This window comes from Euprymna scolopes, chromosome 32 (assembly GCF_053919585.1).
Source record: "Euprymna scolopes isolate OS-2025 chromosome 32, ASM5391958v1, whole genome shotgun sequence".
NCBI lineage: Eukaryota > Metazoa > Mollusca > Cephalopoda > Sepiida > Sepiolidae > Euprymna > Euprymna scolopes.
This window is the reverse complement of record NC_136513.1, coordinates 19,423,342-19,440,934: the sequence shown is the minus strand read 5'-3', so window position 1 is coordinate 19,440,934 and position 17,593 is coordinate 19,423,342. Positions and strand designations below refer to the sequence as shown.

General features: G+C 34.9%; 1 protein-coding gene across 1 annotated transcript; it reads left to right on the top strand.

The window, feature by feature from the left end:
- Window positions 1-1,967: 1,967 nt before the first annotated feature.
- LOC145256231 (uncharacterized) lies at window positions 1,968-12,697 on the top strand. Its single transcript, XM_080114874.1, has 3 exons — window positions 1,968-2,126; window positions 7,943-8,057; window positions 12,498-12,697. Exons 1-3 carry the CDS (start codon window positions 2,007-2,009, stop codon window positions 12,572-12,574), a joined length of 312 nt encoding a protein of 103 aa, XP_079971000.1. The 5' UTR covers window positions 1,968-2,006; the 3' UTR covers window positions 12,575-12,697.
- Window positions 12,698-17,593: the final 4,896 nt, after the last annotated feature.

The following is a 17,593-nucleotide window of genomic DNA, read 5'->3' as shown; positions in this document are numbered from 1 at the left end:
AAGCGATTTTTTTTAATTAGAACTTTATTCCATAATGGGTACATACATCAAAGAGATTTATTTTTATCTTCGTTTTTTTTATGGCTTTGCTAAAAGCACCGAAAAGTCTACTAAAATTGTTATTCTAAATTAGTTTTCTTTCTTCTATAAATATAAAAGCGAAAATGTATGTATGTATGTCTGTGTGTTCGCTTTTTCTGTATGTCTACAAAAGGCTTTTTTTCAGAGAAGCGGTCAGTCGCTTCACAACTTTTTAAAACTTTTTATATCATAAATAAATCGTAATATATCACAGTTAACAACGAAGCTCGCCTGTCTATTTAATTTGCTCAATTTCGGGAAGATAAATATTCAACATTTGTCGCTCGCTGCATGTGGGTTAGTCTTTTTCCTATAACATCTTGGGGGGGGGGAAGGGTTCAGCAGTCAAACTTGACCTCATTAACTCATTAAAACGGGCACCTGCGAAATCCAAGTAATCAAATAAATTCAAACGTGTTTCCATTAGCGTATCGCGGTGGGGCAATGGTTAACATTGCACGTTTTTTTGTTTTTTTTTACACTTTAATTTACAACTTTGCCTCAAGGGTTTGGGTTCGATCCTCATACTTACCTACCAAAACATTTTTTTTTTAATTTTAACCCCCACCCCCAGAGTTTTCACACACACCTCCAAACACCCGGGCAACGCCGGGTACCCCTCGCTAGTCTATTATATAAATCTCACCTGTCTGTCAGTGTGTATGTATGTTTGTATGTCTGCCAAAAACTTTCAACAGACACAACAGATCCTGATGAGATCGGTATCATTTTGAAGCTCGAAGTCTCGAACGACTAATATGGAAAAATTAGCCAAAAACATTAATTCCTTCACTCTTAACTGGTCAGTTTTCTACAAGGAAGGATCATTTTGTTGTTTTTTTTACGTCGCCATTTTTGCAAGGCATCATATTGGTTGGATTGACTTTGCTTAATTTGAACGCTTTCGACTTCCAGTCACATCATGGAGAAGCGGTAAGACGTCAGATTTTCGTTTACTTTCTTTTCCGTTGTGTCATGAGTTTGAGCCTGCCTACCTACCACTTGTTTTTAAACACCTCTCTCCATTCTGGCTGCCTACTGTTGTTTTGATCCCCCCCCACACACACACCTGCTACTACCACTTCTTTTAACCTCTCTTCACCCGGGATTCCTTATTACACCACCTACACACAGCCGGGCAACGCCAGATACCCCCACCCCCTCCGTTACTACCATTCTTTTTTTTTTTTTTTTACCCCTCTCTCAACCCGGTCTGTTTACTGTTGTTTTGATCCCCCACCCCCCACCCGCCGCTATTACCACTTTTCTTAACACCATTCTCCACCCGGACTTTCTAGTGTTATTTTGCCCCCCCCCCCTCTCACACACAAACATTCATCTCTCCAGTCTCCACACCCAGGCCAGGCAACATGCCGGGTACCGCTAAAGTATAAATTTAGGTCTTTAATTAAAAAGTATAAAAATATTTCGGAAAAGGTAAATTAGAAAATAAGGCGCTAATGTATTAGAGCGGTACCAATTTGAATCAAGGGCGCGTAATAACAATAATAAATTTAAAAAAAAAAGAAAGAAAAAGTATTGTCTTTTCGAGTAAAATTCAAAATTTTTTATTGAGGGTAACGAACGATGGTTTATAATTTACAAACCGTAAGCGGCCTTGAAATTCAAAATACTCATATCTAATATATATAAAATATATATATATATATAAAATATATATATAAAATATATATATAAAATATATATATAATATATATATATATATATTTTATATATATATTGTTTTAGCTAAAATTTAATGATGTTTGAGAATTAAAATCTAATTTCATGCGAAAAGGTTTTACATCATTAGCAACATTTTTTTTCCACATATTTATATATTTTTTTTTATTTAATTAAATTCTTTTCAAATTCATAAGCGACGCTGCTGGCATATAACCAAAACAACAACAGTAGCATCAAAAATGGAGGACGACGAAAAGATTGATAAAAGCATTAGGGAATTAATGCAAATACAAAACGCTTACAATACAACTGTCCGTGACATTCAACGTTTGATAAAAGAAATTGGACAACTTCAAGAAGTGAGTTAAAACAAAAGCATTTGTTCGGCGAAAAGGAGCTTTCAAGGCCCAAGGCTGTTAATTAACTTTTAACGGTCCACGTTCAGTCGCGCACGCTTTTGCCAATGTTTTAATTTTGTTTTCGTGTTTCTACCTGGACTCGAAGATAAGGGTTAATGAGTGTACAGTGGCCAAGGAAAAATGTCATAGTAATCATTAGTAGTGGAAATTTAGTAAATTGGATTATATAAGGGGGCGGGGCCGGGGCGGCTCATTAAAAATGCGCTCACGTTGGACGACCGGACGATCATATTGTAGTCAGTTGGAAAGCAGGAAAAGGGAACAGTCGAGCAGTTCTAAGAAGGAATCTAGGGTTTGTATTACTGTACACATAGATTCGAAAAAGTTGTCAAAAAACAAATATATAACAAATAAATGTTATCAAAGGCAAGATAAGTTACTTTTCTGCCAAACTGGATATATTTTTTTGTGTTTTTATTCAATGTAACATATTTATTCAGCTCGAAAAACGTACAGTGTTTACCGATACATCGGCGATGTAATGTATTCGAAAATTCAAGATGGCGTCTCACACCCTCTTTAACACCATAAGTATGGAAAAAGGTGTTATAAATAAAAAACTATAAAAATACTATTAAAAACCCGCCGAATATATGTCAACCTATGTCACGGTAACATATATTGAGCGAGTTTTTAACAGTATTTTATCCGTTTTTTATTTATAACATCTTTTCCCACACTTACCGTGTTAAAGAGAGAATAAGACGCCATCTTGAATGTTCCAATACATCGGTAAACACTGTATGGTTTTCGAGCTGAATAAACATGTTGCATTGAATAAAAACACGAAAAATATATCCAGTTTGGTAGAAAAGTAACTTATCTTGCCTTTGATAACATTTATTTGTTATATATTTGTTTTTTGACAACTTTTTCGAATCTATGTGTACAGTAATACAACCCCAGAATCTACGTTTAGGTTTAGGCACAAATAAACAGTGGAGGAAATTATTAATAGTGGTTTCAGCTAGACGAGTGTTTTTCATGAAAATCAAGCCAGGGGACACCATAGATTGGAGCTCAGACAAGCAGTTGCCATGAAAATAACGTTCTCGTTATAAAGTTCTAATCACGTGGCATGTCGGTAAAGAAATGGACAGTAAATCAGTAGGTGTGTATCAGAAGTGGCCGTTAAAAATGATGATCAGAACTTAAATAATTCAACTTACTATTTTTCGAAGCTTATAACGACTTGAAAACTGTAATTCAAACCCTAATTTTTTTTTTCAATTAAAGGAGCAAAGATCAAATTTTTTAAAAAATAACAGGTTTAATAGCAAATTATGCAATATTTGTTTTTTTAAAGCGGTTTTCTTTTAAAAAAATATAAAGAAAATCAACATATTTTGACTTGCTTATAAATATATGTATATATATAAATGCCAAAAAAATCACTTTAAAAAATATACTATTAAATGGGTAGTTTCATCCTTCATTGCTAAGAATTTATCCATATTTATATTTTAAATTCCATGTATTTTGTAAATAAAAAGTAGATTCCATGAGCAAAGCTTCTTTCTTAGAACTGCATGCCTATGGAATTGTCTTCCGTTTTCCTGCTTTCCAGCTGACTACAATATAGTTGTGTTCAAGTCTAACGTAAACAAGTTCTTGATGAGCCGTTCCATATAAGTTAACAAATTTACTGAATCTCCATTACTAACGGTTACTATATTGTCCAATTTCTACTGTACACTCTTTAACCCTTATCCTCGAGTGGCCTCTTGGCCTTGATAAGTGGTGATGCCTATGTAAAAAAAAAAAAAAAAATTAACATAGAATTGAAGGAAATTAAGTGCCTATAAATGCCATGTCAGCAGGCATACATAGTAAGCAATCGGAAAGTATTCAACAACTGGAAGTTGGAATGTTGCATGCACACTAAAGTTGACCACTTTTTATCTTAATTCCCTAAAGAGGACTCAACTCTAATTTCTTTAAAGAGGCTTTATAACTAACCATGTAATAATGATTGGCCACTACATGGTGGAACGATAAAAGTGTCGCCCTAAAAAAGAAAACAACACTACAGATTTATTTTTAAACTTTTATTGAAAAAATCAATTCAGGTAATTTGATTGTGTAGTAGAGCTGACATCTATTTAATATAACCTTCGGCCTCAATCACCGCCTCGATATGGGTCCAGAACTGGAAGTATGCCTTTTCCACAACTGCTGGCGGGAGCTTGACGGATGGTGGCAATCAGACTAGCATTGGTGTTATGAGAGGTCATGTTGGTGATGTTTTTGACGAATGAGCAAACAAACTAGTTCAGTAGGTTTAGGTCAGTGAGAAAAGGGTACAAAGTCATCGCAAGCCAAGCCTGGGTCTCTTTGGACTTGTGGACCAGCGCCAAGTTCTGCTGCTACACCCAGGGTCTGCTAGCGACTACCTGATTGCACCAGAGGATCACCACACTCTTCAGCACATCCAAGTACACTTTGGCTTTGACTGTGAAGCCAACATCGAAGATGTGAGGTGGCATGATGATGTCTTCACTTAAAACCACACCGAAGACTAAAGTCATGGCTGGAAGCTTTGTTTTCATCACCCTGGACACGCCCCTGTTATTTGTTACAATCCAGCGATGCATTTTGAGGGTGCTGGCAATGGTCCTGTTGTCATAACTTGGATTAATAGAGAGCATGAGTTGTACAGTGGCACATCTCTGACCTTGCTCGTTGAACATTGTGTCAGTTTCAGCTCTTATCACTCTTGGGATTTGTACACAATTAGCCAATTAGTAGATATTCTAGAACAAAAAAAGAAAACCGGTTTTTATCAAACTGAAATGGAATCATGTCGTCTTTTCTAGGGTGACAATTTTATTGTTCTACCCTGTATTTGATGATTGCTTACAAAAACTGATAGATAAAATATATATTTAGGGTAACTCGGGGCATTACACATCGCTTTTATGACTGACTGCTTCAGCTTCATAAAAGTTTTTTTTTTATAGTTTATTTGGACTATCATGGGCAAAATATATTGGTGATATCTTGTTTAAATAAATAACATTTGATTTGTGTTCATCAGAGAAGAATTTATATTTTTTTTTGAATATTTTTAAAACTCAGGTTAGCTTTCCATAAATTTCACCTGCCAGGTTCTATAGGCACCATCTATCAGGGTATTAAGCACAAGGGATGCTGTGTGCAATAATCACATAGCCATTCCTCATTACACATGACATAATCACATTATGTTACCGGTTACCGCTGGATCACTGAAGTTAAGCAACATTGAATCTGGTCAGTACTAAATGGATGACCATTTGGGACTTCTAGGTGCTGTATGTGCTCGCCACTTGTCTTGGTATTGTTTCCAGTCATCTTGGACTTTTCCCTGCCACTGGACTCAAACAGTGCCGATTCAGGGAGGTGTGGTTGGTGATTGTGCAACCCTTGCCTCACAATTTCACACGGAGTTGCCCCTACAGGGAGTATCCTTTGTCTTTCAAGACTGAACGGAGGCATCGATTCCTCATTTTGGGGGATCTTTCAATGAAATGTTGATGCTGGTGCACTGTATGTGATTCCAAGAATCACAGATGTCACACTTAACCCGGTTAATGGCATCCCTTTTACCAGTTCTGCAATATTCCTCAGTGTCGAGAGGGGGCTTCTTGATTATGGTTGTGATGGTGTCTCCTGTCCTGGTGTTTATATACCCTTGCCTTTCTCCTTTCTTTTCCCAAGTGGCAGTATGCCTTTTTTGAGATGAAAAGGAAAAAAAAAATCATTACTATAAGCAGATGATTCATATTGAATTTCTTCCAACTAGTAGAAAACTATTTACCTATACAAATTTATAAATAATACACTGAAATATTACTGCACTTAGACTCATCCATACATTTATTAATTCACTAATACTAATAGCATCAGGCTTCTATGGACAAATTTATCTTTATCTCATTCCGTCAGCTATGTCCGGCTAGATTTTGAGTAATTTTGGACAAATTTATCTTTAGTTGACCTGTGACAACTAAATATTTTCATTTACTAGCCAAATAGAAAAGTTACTGGTCAAACTCACATGATTTTTAGAATATGACATCTTAGTTCTATGACGAGTATGTACATCATAATGATTTTTCTGGGTTTTTTTTAATAAGTGTAATTCTAAATATACAGCAAATTTTATGTTGAGTTTATTGTGAGAAAAAAAACTGTAACCATTAAAAAACATTTCTTTTGTTTAATATTATTATATGAGAAATCCTTTCAAATTAAAATCTATTGAGAAATACACATTTTGTATTGAGAATATGTAAACATTAGCTAAAGAATAACAAGTTATACAAAATGGTGGTCGCACTTGGGCCATATTGGATAACTTTACCTAATGTTATCCTGTACTTGAGAATCCATACTTAATTTCAAACAGAACACTTTCTTCCTCACAGGTAAATTGATCTCATTCCGTCAGCTATGTCCCGCTAGATTTTGAGTAATTATGAACAAATTTATCTTTAGTTGACCTGTGACAACTAAATATTTTCGTTTACTAGCCAAATAGAAAAGTTACTGGCCAAACTCATATGATTTTTAGAATATGACATCTTCGTTCTATGATGAGTATGTATATCATAAAGATTTTTCTGTGTTTTTTTTGTTTTTTTGATAAGTGTAATTCTAAATATACAACAAATTTTATGTTGATACTTGAAGGTATAAACATTCTAATTTCTTCAGATATTTTTTTAAACAGCCTTTGTTAAAAAAAAGTATATTGTTCTATTAAACATTTATTCTTTAAATAATTTAACTTTGTTCGTTTTATTAAAAAAAAAAGTTGAAAAGATATTTTTCACTCAGTAGTGAGCTTTGGAAGATTGTCGGTGAAAGAAATACAATCGCCAAAAGATAAGCATTTCATTATTTCTAGTTGCCACTTTGAAAAATCACTCGCAAATGCGACGGTTTCACTCACATTGTAGAGTCCTGTGCATGTTCGGCTTGATGCTCAATGAATAATATATTTTCCAAAACTATAATCTTGCTTTTGAGATAATTGATGACATTTCCACTAAACAGTATGTACATTTCTTTTCATTTTAGTATCTTTAAACTTTAATCTATTGCTACAAAACTGTCGCTTTACTTTCAAGACATTATGGCAAAGTCACTAAATCCCTGTGTGAGTTTATTGTGAGAAAAAAAAACTGTAACCATTAAAAAACATTTTTTTTTTTTTTTATATTATTATGTGAGAAATCATTTCAAATTAAAATCTATTGAGAAATATACATTTTGTATTGAGAATATATAAGCATTAGCTAAAGAATAACAAGCTATACAAAATGGTCGTCACACTTGGGCCATATTGGATAACTTTACCTAATGTTATCCTGTACTTGAGAATCCATACTAAATTTCAAACAGAACACTTTCTTCCTTGCAGGTAAATTGATCTCATTCTGTCAGCTATGTCCGGCTAGATTTTGAGTAATTTTTATTTTATTTTAGTTAATGTCACCTGTAGTTAGGATTGAACCTTGGACCCTAGATAACGGAGTCAAAACGGAATGTTACTCAACATCTTTGTTTTGCCGCAAACCTTATCAATTTTACACTTTTAATTGTTCATAGCTGACGGGACCAGGAAAAAAAAATCTCTCTATATATTTTCTGGTATGAGTGATTTTCTAGCATGGTAGAGGGAGCCTACCTTCTAGAAAGTAATTGACTGAGGCCAACAATTGAAAATCTAAGAAAATATTGTTAATTTTTATTATATTCTTCTCCTCCAGGAAAATGAAGCCCTTCAAATCCAAGAGGATTGGGGAAAGTCTATTAGCTGGACGCCATTAGAGAAAACCCTTCATATTGTCAAGCAAATTGAGGCCCACCCAGAATTGAAAGCAGGTTTGTATGAGGATGTCCGTTTATTTTAGTCATCTTTTTCTTCCATGTGAATGTCTTAAGATAAAAATCAGAGATTGGTACTCAGTCGGGTGGCTTCCATGGAAGTAACAATAGAGCAGAGAAAGAGTGGCAACATCTATTCTACTAAAGGCTGTGAAAAACAGAAAAGATCATCGCTTCATTAGATCACAGTCGATTTTAAACATTTACTAAACAATAAAGAGTGCTTTGAGAGTCACCTCCCAAGATGTGGCAGAAGTGTTTCATCTTAGGTCGTATCTAACTCTCATATAATTAACGGATTGCATCAAGAGTCAGGTACTTTCTGGAGCATTAGAAAGATCACACAGCATAATCATGTTAACACACTGGTTCTCGTTAGATCACCAAAGTTAAGCAATGTTGAGCCTGGTCAGTACCAGATAAGTGTCCATTTAGGGATACTAGTTGCAGTATGTAGGAGGACATCTGCACCTCATGTGGGAACTGCAAAAATCTAACATCGTCATCTCTCCTAAAGGGGATATACAAGCGACTGGGGACCACTTGTGAATTTGCTATTCCCATAAAACTTCCTCCTTCAACTGAAGCCAGTTTAATCTGCATAGGGTTAAAATGATCCAATTTTTTTCACCGACTTTAGCAGCAGATTGGATGTAAGTATTTCATTGTAGACTTTGGGGTGCAAGTCAGCCTAGGAGCTTATCAAAGCAAGGGGCTTCCCCAAGGAGAGATACATTCATTTCGACTGATGAAAATATGGGTGCAAGCATTGTCAATATTAAATGGGAGTTAATATTAAGCGAGTTCTTGCTGTGAATGTTTTACAGAAAAAACAAACAAACTGGAGTTCAGTTGGGTACCTTCCATAAAAGTAATGATAGAATAGAGAAAGAATAACTGTCTATTTTGTGAGAAAGGGGTTTTTGACAATAGAAGAGATCATCTTTTTATTAGATTGTAAAGTCCATTTTGTACTCTGTCAAGGCAAGAGTTTTCTTTGAGCACCACCTCCACAGATGTGGCTCTTACATTGCAGTATTGCATTAGGAACCAAGTACTTATCCTTTTTATAAAAATTATTGTAATCGTTATATGCAAATAAATATTATCAAATACTTATTTTGTTTGATACAAAGTGTAAGATCTATTTGATCTCAGGAGGCCATCTTCTCAGGCATTATCTTTTACTTTAGGAAGGGATGATTTATGGCCGATTATCTGAAGTGCCCTCACTGGGAATGCTGATAGGGCCTAACATGGTGATTTTTTTTTTTTTTTTTTTTTTTGGACCTATCCAGATTCCTGTCTATACTGAAACATTGTCTCATAAGCAAACGTAAATTAATAACTCTAAGACATCTCATGCCATTCCAACTTTTTGCACTTTTAAAACTAGCAGGGAAACCTGACGTTACCCGGGAATGAATTATGATCAACACATTTTTCACACTCCCATATTTTTATTGTCATCAAAATTGACAATTTTTCAATCAAACCGATTGATTGCCTGCTCTTATTGGTGACCCATCGTGGTGCACTGAGAGGAAACTTCATATGCCTCCCTGCAGTGACTTAGTCCACAATACATTGTAGTTTATATTGCACTGTAGAGAATCTACTGTTGATTTTATAAAATTATTTTTTATATAATGGCTTGAATTAAAGCTTAAAAGGCAAAAGTCAAAGATAATACTTCAATTGTGCTCTAAACAGAAGCATTAATTTCAGATGCACCCCTGTCATATCAAAGAACCTACTGTTGATTCTATATGTCAGGCCTTACTGCTTGTGTGGTGATAATGGCTTGAATTTAAGTTTTAAATAAAACAGTTAAGTATAATAGTGCTATTGTGCTTTAAACAAAAACATTTATTTCAAACACACCCCTGTCATATCAAAGAACCCACTGTTGATTGTATGTGTCGGGTTTTCGGCTTGTGTTGTAATAAAACTTATGAAATGCGCGTGTGATATTAGGCTGTGTAAGGTGTTAACTTTGGTCAAAATCGCCTAGTTCTTTCATTGGATTGATTCGGTTACCAATTATCGATACTTATCGAAGAGATTTCAATACAAAAACTTATCTAAGAACACTGCCAGGCATATAAAGTACCTTTGTGTAAAATTTCATAAAGACTGGCCCAGCCGTCTATAGTCTATAGGGAATGAGCACACACACACACACACACACACACACATCGACAGACAAAATTCCTTTTTATATAATAGTAGATAGATAGTCCATTTATTTATTGCAGACTATTATCCTTATCTTTTAGTAGTTGTTTCATGACGTTTCGGCCAACTATTCCTCTGGCCTTCATCAGGTGGTTACCGTGACGGGATAGGAACTTTGAATCTCCTAACTGCATCCTCAGCAATTACTGGCTTCGATAGCCTTCGAGGCCCATGGCGCTGTGGATAGAGACATTGATTCACAACGGTTCTAGGTGAGCATTGTCTGAAGATAGCGGTTTCAATCCTACCCGAAGTTAGCCAGAGGTTTAGTTGGCCAAAACGTGGTGAGACGACAACAACTGAGAATGCAGTTAGGAGATTCGGAGTTCCTATCCCAGCATGGTAGTCACCTGATGAAGGCTAGAGAAATAGTTGGCTGAAATGTTAGGAAACAACAACTAAGAAAGATGAGGATAATAGTCCGCAATAAATAAATTAATAAATCATACTCATCTCAATAATGAATTCCAATTAATTAAATGATATATGCCATTCGATACGGACCCGACAATGGAAGATCAAAAAATAAACGTGAATTTATAAGACCAAAAAAATCCAACGTTGATCGCCCTTCGGGCCTGTGGTGCAGTGGAGAGTGATGTTGAATATCTATGGTTCCAGGTGAGAATTGTCTGAAGATAGCGGTTTCAATCCTACCCAAAGCTGGCCAGAGGCTTACTTGGCCAAAACGTGGTGAGATGACAACAACTATAGATGGCAGTAATTGCTGAGAATGCAGTTTGGAGATTTTGAGTTCCTACCCCGTCGCGGTTACCACCTGACGAAGGGCAGAGGAATAGTTGGCCGAAACGTTGTGAAACAACAAGTAAAAGATGAGGATAATAGTCCGCAATAAATAAATAAATAAATAAATAATACTCATCTTAATAAGCATTCTAATTAATTAACTAATATAGATAGAGATATAGATTGGTTTAACTTTTAAATATTACAGCTCAGTCTGGCTTTGCTCAGGCTCAATGTATTGTTCATAACTTTATGTGCATATATATATATATATATATATATATATATATATATATATATATATATATATAATATATTTCTGTAGAAATATATTTTCTTATTATATATCAATCCTTATATAAGAAGCTCAATGTAATTTCAGAGCAATATAGAAAATGAATGACAAAAAGTTATATTCCAACTGAATTAAAGGAATAAATTATAAGATGGCAACATGAATTTTGGAATATAACTTTTTGTCATTTATTCTCTCTCTCTCTCTCTCTCTCTCTCTCTCTCTCTATATATATATATATATATATATATATATATATATATATATATATATATAAAGTTTGACTTATGTCCAGGTAACCTACATCTAAAATTCCAAGTGTTTAGACTCAAAATTGTCGGAGGAGTTTGGTTGAGTCTTCAAAGGCCAACTCTTTCAATTTGGTAGCCAAATTTTCGGTCAAAAACTGATTAAAAAGCTTGCCCTGTGTCTGAATACACTTTATGTAAAATTTCAAATGTTTAGACCAAAAATTGGCTGAGAGTTCAATTTTTTAAAAATTTGAACCCCAATTTATTGTTTTGGGCTCAAATCAAATTAAAAAGTTTGATCCATGTCCAAGAAACCTACGTCTAAAATTTCAAGTGTTAATACCCAAAATTGACAGAGGAGTTTGGTAGAGTTTTCAAAGGTAAAATCGTTGAACTTTGACCTCTTGACAGCCAAATTTCTAGCCGAAAACCACTTAAAAAGATTTTCCCAAATCTCAATACCCCTTATGTCAAATCTCAAATCTTTAGACTTAAAATTGACAGTAATTTGGTAGGGAAATGTACACAGACAGATACACACACACACAAACAATTTCACTTTTATAGATACAGGGTGACCCCCCCCCAAAAAAAAAAACAAAAAAAAACGGGGCCCCCAACTCTAATTAGGCCCTGTTTCTTAGTGTTTTGTCTGAATGAAATGAAACTTTGGTCATAACTAGTTTATTATATTCAAAACATCACATCAAAACACTAGGGTCTTTGGCCTTTTTTTCTCTGTTCTACACAAATGTTCTAGATGGCCTCCATTTAGCTTTTGTTTTTTTTGGGGGGTCATCCTGTATATAGATTATCAGTTGTTGATTTTGACGTAAAAGAAACTGATTGCATTCACATAAAAGTTCTTTAATTGACCTTTCTTTCTTCTTTTCTTTCTAATTCTAGAAATAATGGAAAATTTAAGTGAGAAATTACTAAGTTTGCGATTGGAATTGACCAACCTGAGAAGTGAGGAGCAGTAAAATAAATTGGTTGTCGTTCAAACCAATTGTTCTCCTTCGTTCACATTTTCTTTTCAGTTTTTGAGGTTTTGTATTTATTTTTATATGGAAAATGAAAATAAATTATTTTAATTTTATCTTTCATCATCTTGTATATGATTAGTTGTATCTATCCGGTGTTGCCCCGGATGCAATAAAGTCATTTTAGTTTTTAATTTTTATTTGTTTGCATATTTTCAAACTTATACAGCAAAAAAGAAACTGGAATGTTTGGGAGATATCAATCATACCAGTTATTATAGGTACCACAGGGTTTATAAAGAAGAACCTGAAGTCCTACCTAACTAATATTCCTGGTGAATCAAGTGCACAAGAGATCCAGACAATTGCACTTAAGGGAACAATGAGGATACTAAAAAGAACTCTCGGCTGGTTTCAATAAAAAGCAGGGTAATGTTGGCAGCTGGTTTGGCTGCCCCATATCCTGTGTTACAATCTTCAAAGGAAGAAAATTTTAAAAAATAAATAAAAAAATAAACTCTTTATAGTTACTTAAAAATATAAGTTATTCTCCCTTGCTGATTCTATATTACCAGTTATCTTGATGGAACTACATTTTTTTATTATTAATTGTAATTAAAGTCAATATTATAAGTGCCAAAAACAAATGAGAATTGGCCTGTCAGAATCAAAGTTTGATATGTCAGCTTTCATTGTATTCTGAAGTTAATTATTAAAATTAAAACAGCCAATATTTAACTTATTTCATCATAAATTAGTTGTATTTAACAGGAGTTGCCCAGGATGCAGTGATGTCATTTAAATTTTTGGTCCCCTGATTTATCGGAGAGAGACCTATGTTTTCAGTGGCGTCCGTGTGTCTGTTAGTCCAGACTATTGCCAGATAACTGTCCATTAGTTTTTTCTGAAATTTTGCCACAAATTGTATTTCAGTAAATAGATGTGCACAGTAAAAAACAATTTTTTTACAAAAATTCCTGTTGCACCCCCAGGGTCTCAAAAATGCCCAAAAATGACACATTTTGCCCCATAACTTTTGATCCATTTATTAGATTTTTTTAAAACTTGGTCAAAATGTGGAGCCCATTGTTTTTAATATAAATCTAGTATGGGTGACCTTGACAAAATTCTGGTTTGCGTCCCCAGGGATTTTCAGTGCTAAAACGCCTCTTTTTGTGGCTCTTTTTTCATATTTTTCAACAAAAACTTGATATGTCTGACTAGATAGTGGTTTTTCACAGTAGTCAATTCATGTGTTAAGGCCTGAAACTGCACCGTTATCCATTTACACTGGGATTCAGCGTCCCCAGGGGCTCAAAAGAGGTAAAAAATGCCCCCAAATAACACTTTTTGCCCCATAGCGTTTGATCCATCCATTAGATTTTCCTGAAACTTGGCCAAAATGTGGAAGTTATTGTTCTTAATATAAATTCAGTATGGGCGACCCTGGCAAAATTCTGGTTCACATCCCTCTGAGAATTTTAGGGCTAAAAAAACATGCCTTTTTGGAGCTCTTTCTTCATATTACTCAAGAACTAGATATGTATACCTATATAGTAGTTTTCCATGGTGCTGAATTCAAATATACGTCTTAAGGTGTGAAACTGCATCGTTTTTCCATTTTCACTGGGATTCAGCATTCCCAGGAGCTCCAAAATTGCAAAAAAATGACACTTTTTACCCCATAGCTTTTGTCCCATTCATTAGATTTTTCTGAAACTTGGCAAAAATGTGAAGGCAAGGTTGGCCCTTCACACTTCTCACATTCATCATTTCTTCACTATTTTTTGTGGCGTCATCTCACATGCAGCACCAGAGGGGGACCACGCACGCGCGGCTTGTTAAATTTTATTTGCACATTTTCTAAACTTATACAGAGAAAGAAATAAAATTTTAGTTTCAAGGTAAACAACAATTCCTTTTATATGTTTTTATATTTTTATATGTTTTTAATATAAATATGTAAAAAATGTTTTCCTCACAATGATTTTTAGTTTTGGTTTAGAAATGTTTCATATTACCAGTTGTCTAGACCAAGTTAACTATTTTTTTTTACTTATAAGTAGGACTATGACAAGAGAATATTCTTATCATTATTTTGACTCTTGAGTATATATAAACGTAGATTCCATGAACAAAGCTTCTTTCTTAGAACTGCACGCCTGTGGAATTGTCTTCCGTTTTCCTGCTTTCCGACTGACTACAATATGGTTGTGTTCAAGTCTAACGTAAATAAGTTCTTGATGAGCCGTTCTATATAAGTTATCAAATTTACCGAATTTTCATTACTAATGATTACTATATTGTCCAATTTCTACTGTACACTCTTTAACCCTTATCCTTGAGTGGCCTCTTGGCCTCGATAATGTGGTGATGCCTGTGTAAAAAAAAAAAAAAAAAAAATACATCCCACACATTTAATCAGCCAAGAACCACATCACTATATATAAAAGCATATAAGATATCAATGGATACACACTCGAGAGTCAAAACAATGAAAAGAATATGATGTTGTTCTAGCCCTAATAATAAGTAGCTGCTTACCAAAGCCCAAAGGAAAAAAAAAAAATTGCAAGGGAGACAACTCTGTTTCTTTTTTTTTTTTTCTTTTACGAATAAATAGCTGCTTATTACGGTTCAAAGATCACTTGAGCATAAGAGTTAATGAGTTTGTTGATAGTGATGCAACATTGTGAGGATTAGTAATGATAGTTGTCACTGGTCATAAATAAATACATATACCAAACTATGACTCTCCAATTCCTACAGCTACGTCCCTAGAAAATGGGCACATAAAACCTAACATAGTGATAGGGGGAAAGAAGGAGAAAGGAGCAACCTTAGTAGAAGTTAGTGTCCCTCCAATGATGCTGGGTTAAACAGAGCTGAAAAAGAAAAAAAGATAATGAAAAATGAAATGGGGAAAACTATCGCATAGATCACTGTAGTTCTCCCATTTCCCTCCCCCAACAGATTCAATATATTACCCTTTTCCTCACACGCCCAATTATTTTGCTCCAAATGTAACTATCGCTAGACATCACATCCCTAATATGTTGTCTAACATCTTCTCTCTTCTGATGATGATAAGCATTAGGTTTAGAAATATGATATAAAGAGTTCTATAAAAAAAAATGAATAAATAAACAATTTTATATGCATTAATATATATTTTTATATTGTTGTTTTCTTATTTCAAAGCTATTTGTTGAGTTTTGCATTATCCTGACAAGTATCCTCTTAAAGAATCAATCTTTTTCTTTTAACTCCCCGATATATATATATATTCCAAATCATGTTCAATGTGAACATTAAACCAAGCGGTTTGAAAGAAGTACTTTCAGGTAATGTATCTTTAGCCATTGCCAAAAGCCAGACTGGCCCGGGCGACAGGATCAAAGTGTAGTATCTGTTCCGACAGATACTGCACTTAAGATAATTTGTACCAGTCAATGGAGGGGAAACCCTCTATACTGGGACAATTATTATTTTTGGTAACCAGAGTGACCCCTTTTAGGGGAGCTGGTTTTTACCTCACATTTAAAACGGCCTTGTGCCTAATTTGCTCAGTGGGGGAGCAAATAAATACCATCTTTAGCCATTGCTATTGGTGGTGGAAAAGGTTTCTTGTAATTATTGAAGGAAGCAAGTTTAGTCTTGGCAACATTGCATGTGACCATCCATTTTTGTCCCCATTCCAATACAGATTGGACGTCTTCCTCTAGTGTTTCTGCCATTTCCTTAGATATGTGTTCATTTGTTTTCCCCTCATGCCTGTTATAGAGCGTGGTGTCATTACCAAGTATACCCATCTCGAAGACAATCTTAACAAGGAGGTCATTTATGAATATTAGGAATAATAAAGATCCAAGGATCGATCCCTGAGGTACACCCACATTTATATCATATTGTTTAGATGAAACGATTGAACACAATTTTAAGTTATAACAGAAACACTAGAGGAAACCCCCAATATTTCCTCCTGTATCAGAAAACACGCTATGTGATATACGTATATCTGTACGTGATGTTGCCAAGCTAATCAAAAACCTTGATTCCAGTAAAGCAACTGGCCCTGATGGTATTCCAATTATAGTACTCAAAAAACTTCAACCTGAACTAGCGCCCATACTTACAAAACTGTTTAAACGTTGTCTTAAGGAGAATAGTTTCCCATCTCCCTGGAAAATCTCATCAGTATGCCCTGTATTTAAGAATTCAGGTGATCGCTCATCCCCCTCTCAGTACAGGCCAATAAGTCTCCTGTGCGTCATGAGTAAGTTGCTAGAATCTGTGTTAAATACAGAAGTAATCAACCATCTCAACAAAAATAACCTTCTTAGTGACACTCAATATGGTTTCCGTTCTGCTAGATCTACAGCAGATGTCCTTACAGTTATATCGCATAGGATTAGCAAATCTCTCGATGGTGGCAATCTTTCTAGGGCAATTGCTCTTGACATATCTAAAGCCTTTGATAGGGTATGGCATAAAGGTTTACTTCATAAGATCGCTAGCTATGGTATAGCTGGAAAAGTCTTCTCAATTATTAAATCATTTCTTTCTGATAGGTTCATAAGAGTAGTAGTTGAGGGGCAAAAATCAGAAGCTCACAGTATTAATGCCGGTGTCCCTCAGGGATCCATCCTGGGCCCAACTCTTTTCCTGATCTACATTAATGATCTTCCAAATCATATCCTTACATCATTTGTAGACATTTATGCTGACGACACTACCATTTATGGTACCACATCTAAGACAGTAAACGAGCAAGTACTCTCCAATTCTCTCTCCTCTGATCTTGAGCATGTAGTACAATGGGGAAAGGAGTGGCTGGTTACTTTTAATGCATCTAAAACCAAGCTTCTCTCTTTACATCATCAACGTTTTAATCCACATTTGTCATCAATTGAAATGAATGGCTCTCGTCTTCAGGAGGCCTCAAGTTTTGACAAGCTTCTGGGCTTGACCATTACTCCTGATCTTAAATGGAACACGTATATCAAATCTGTTGCCAAG

Excerpts from the sequence above, each read along its gene's own strand:
- LOC145256231 (XM_080114874.1), top strand. The coding sequence starts at position 2,007 with ATGGAGGACGACGAAAAGATTGATAAAAGCATTAGGGAATTAATGCAA. Across the intron at positions 2,127-7,942 it reads AAATTGGACAACTTCAAGAA|GAAAATGAAGCCCTTCAAAT; the intron begins GTGAGTTAAAAC and ends CTTCTCCTCCAG. Across the intron at positions 8,058-12,497 it reads CCACCCAGAATTGAAAGCAG|AAATAATGGAAAATTTAAGT; the intron begins GTTTGTATGAGG and ends TTCTAATTCTAG.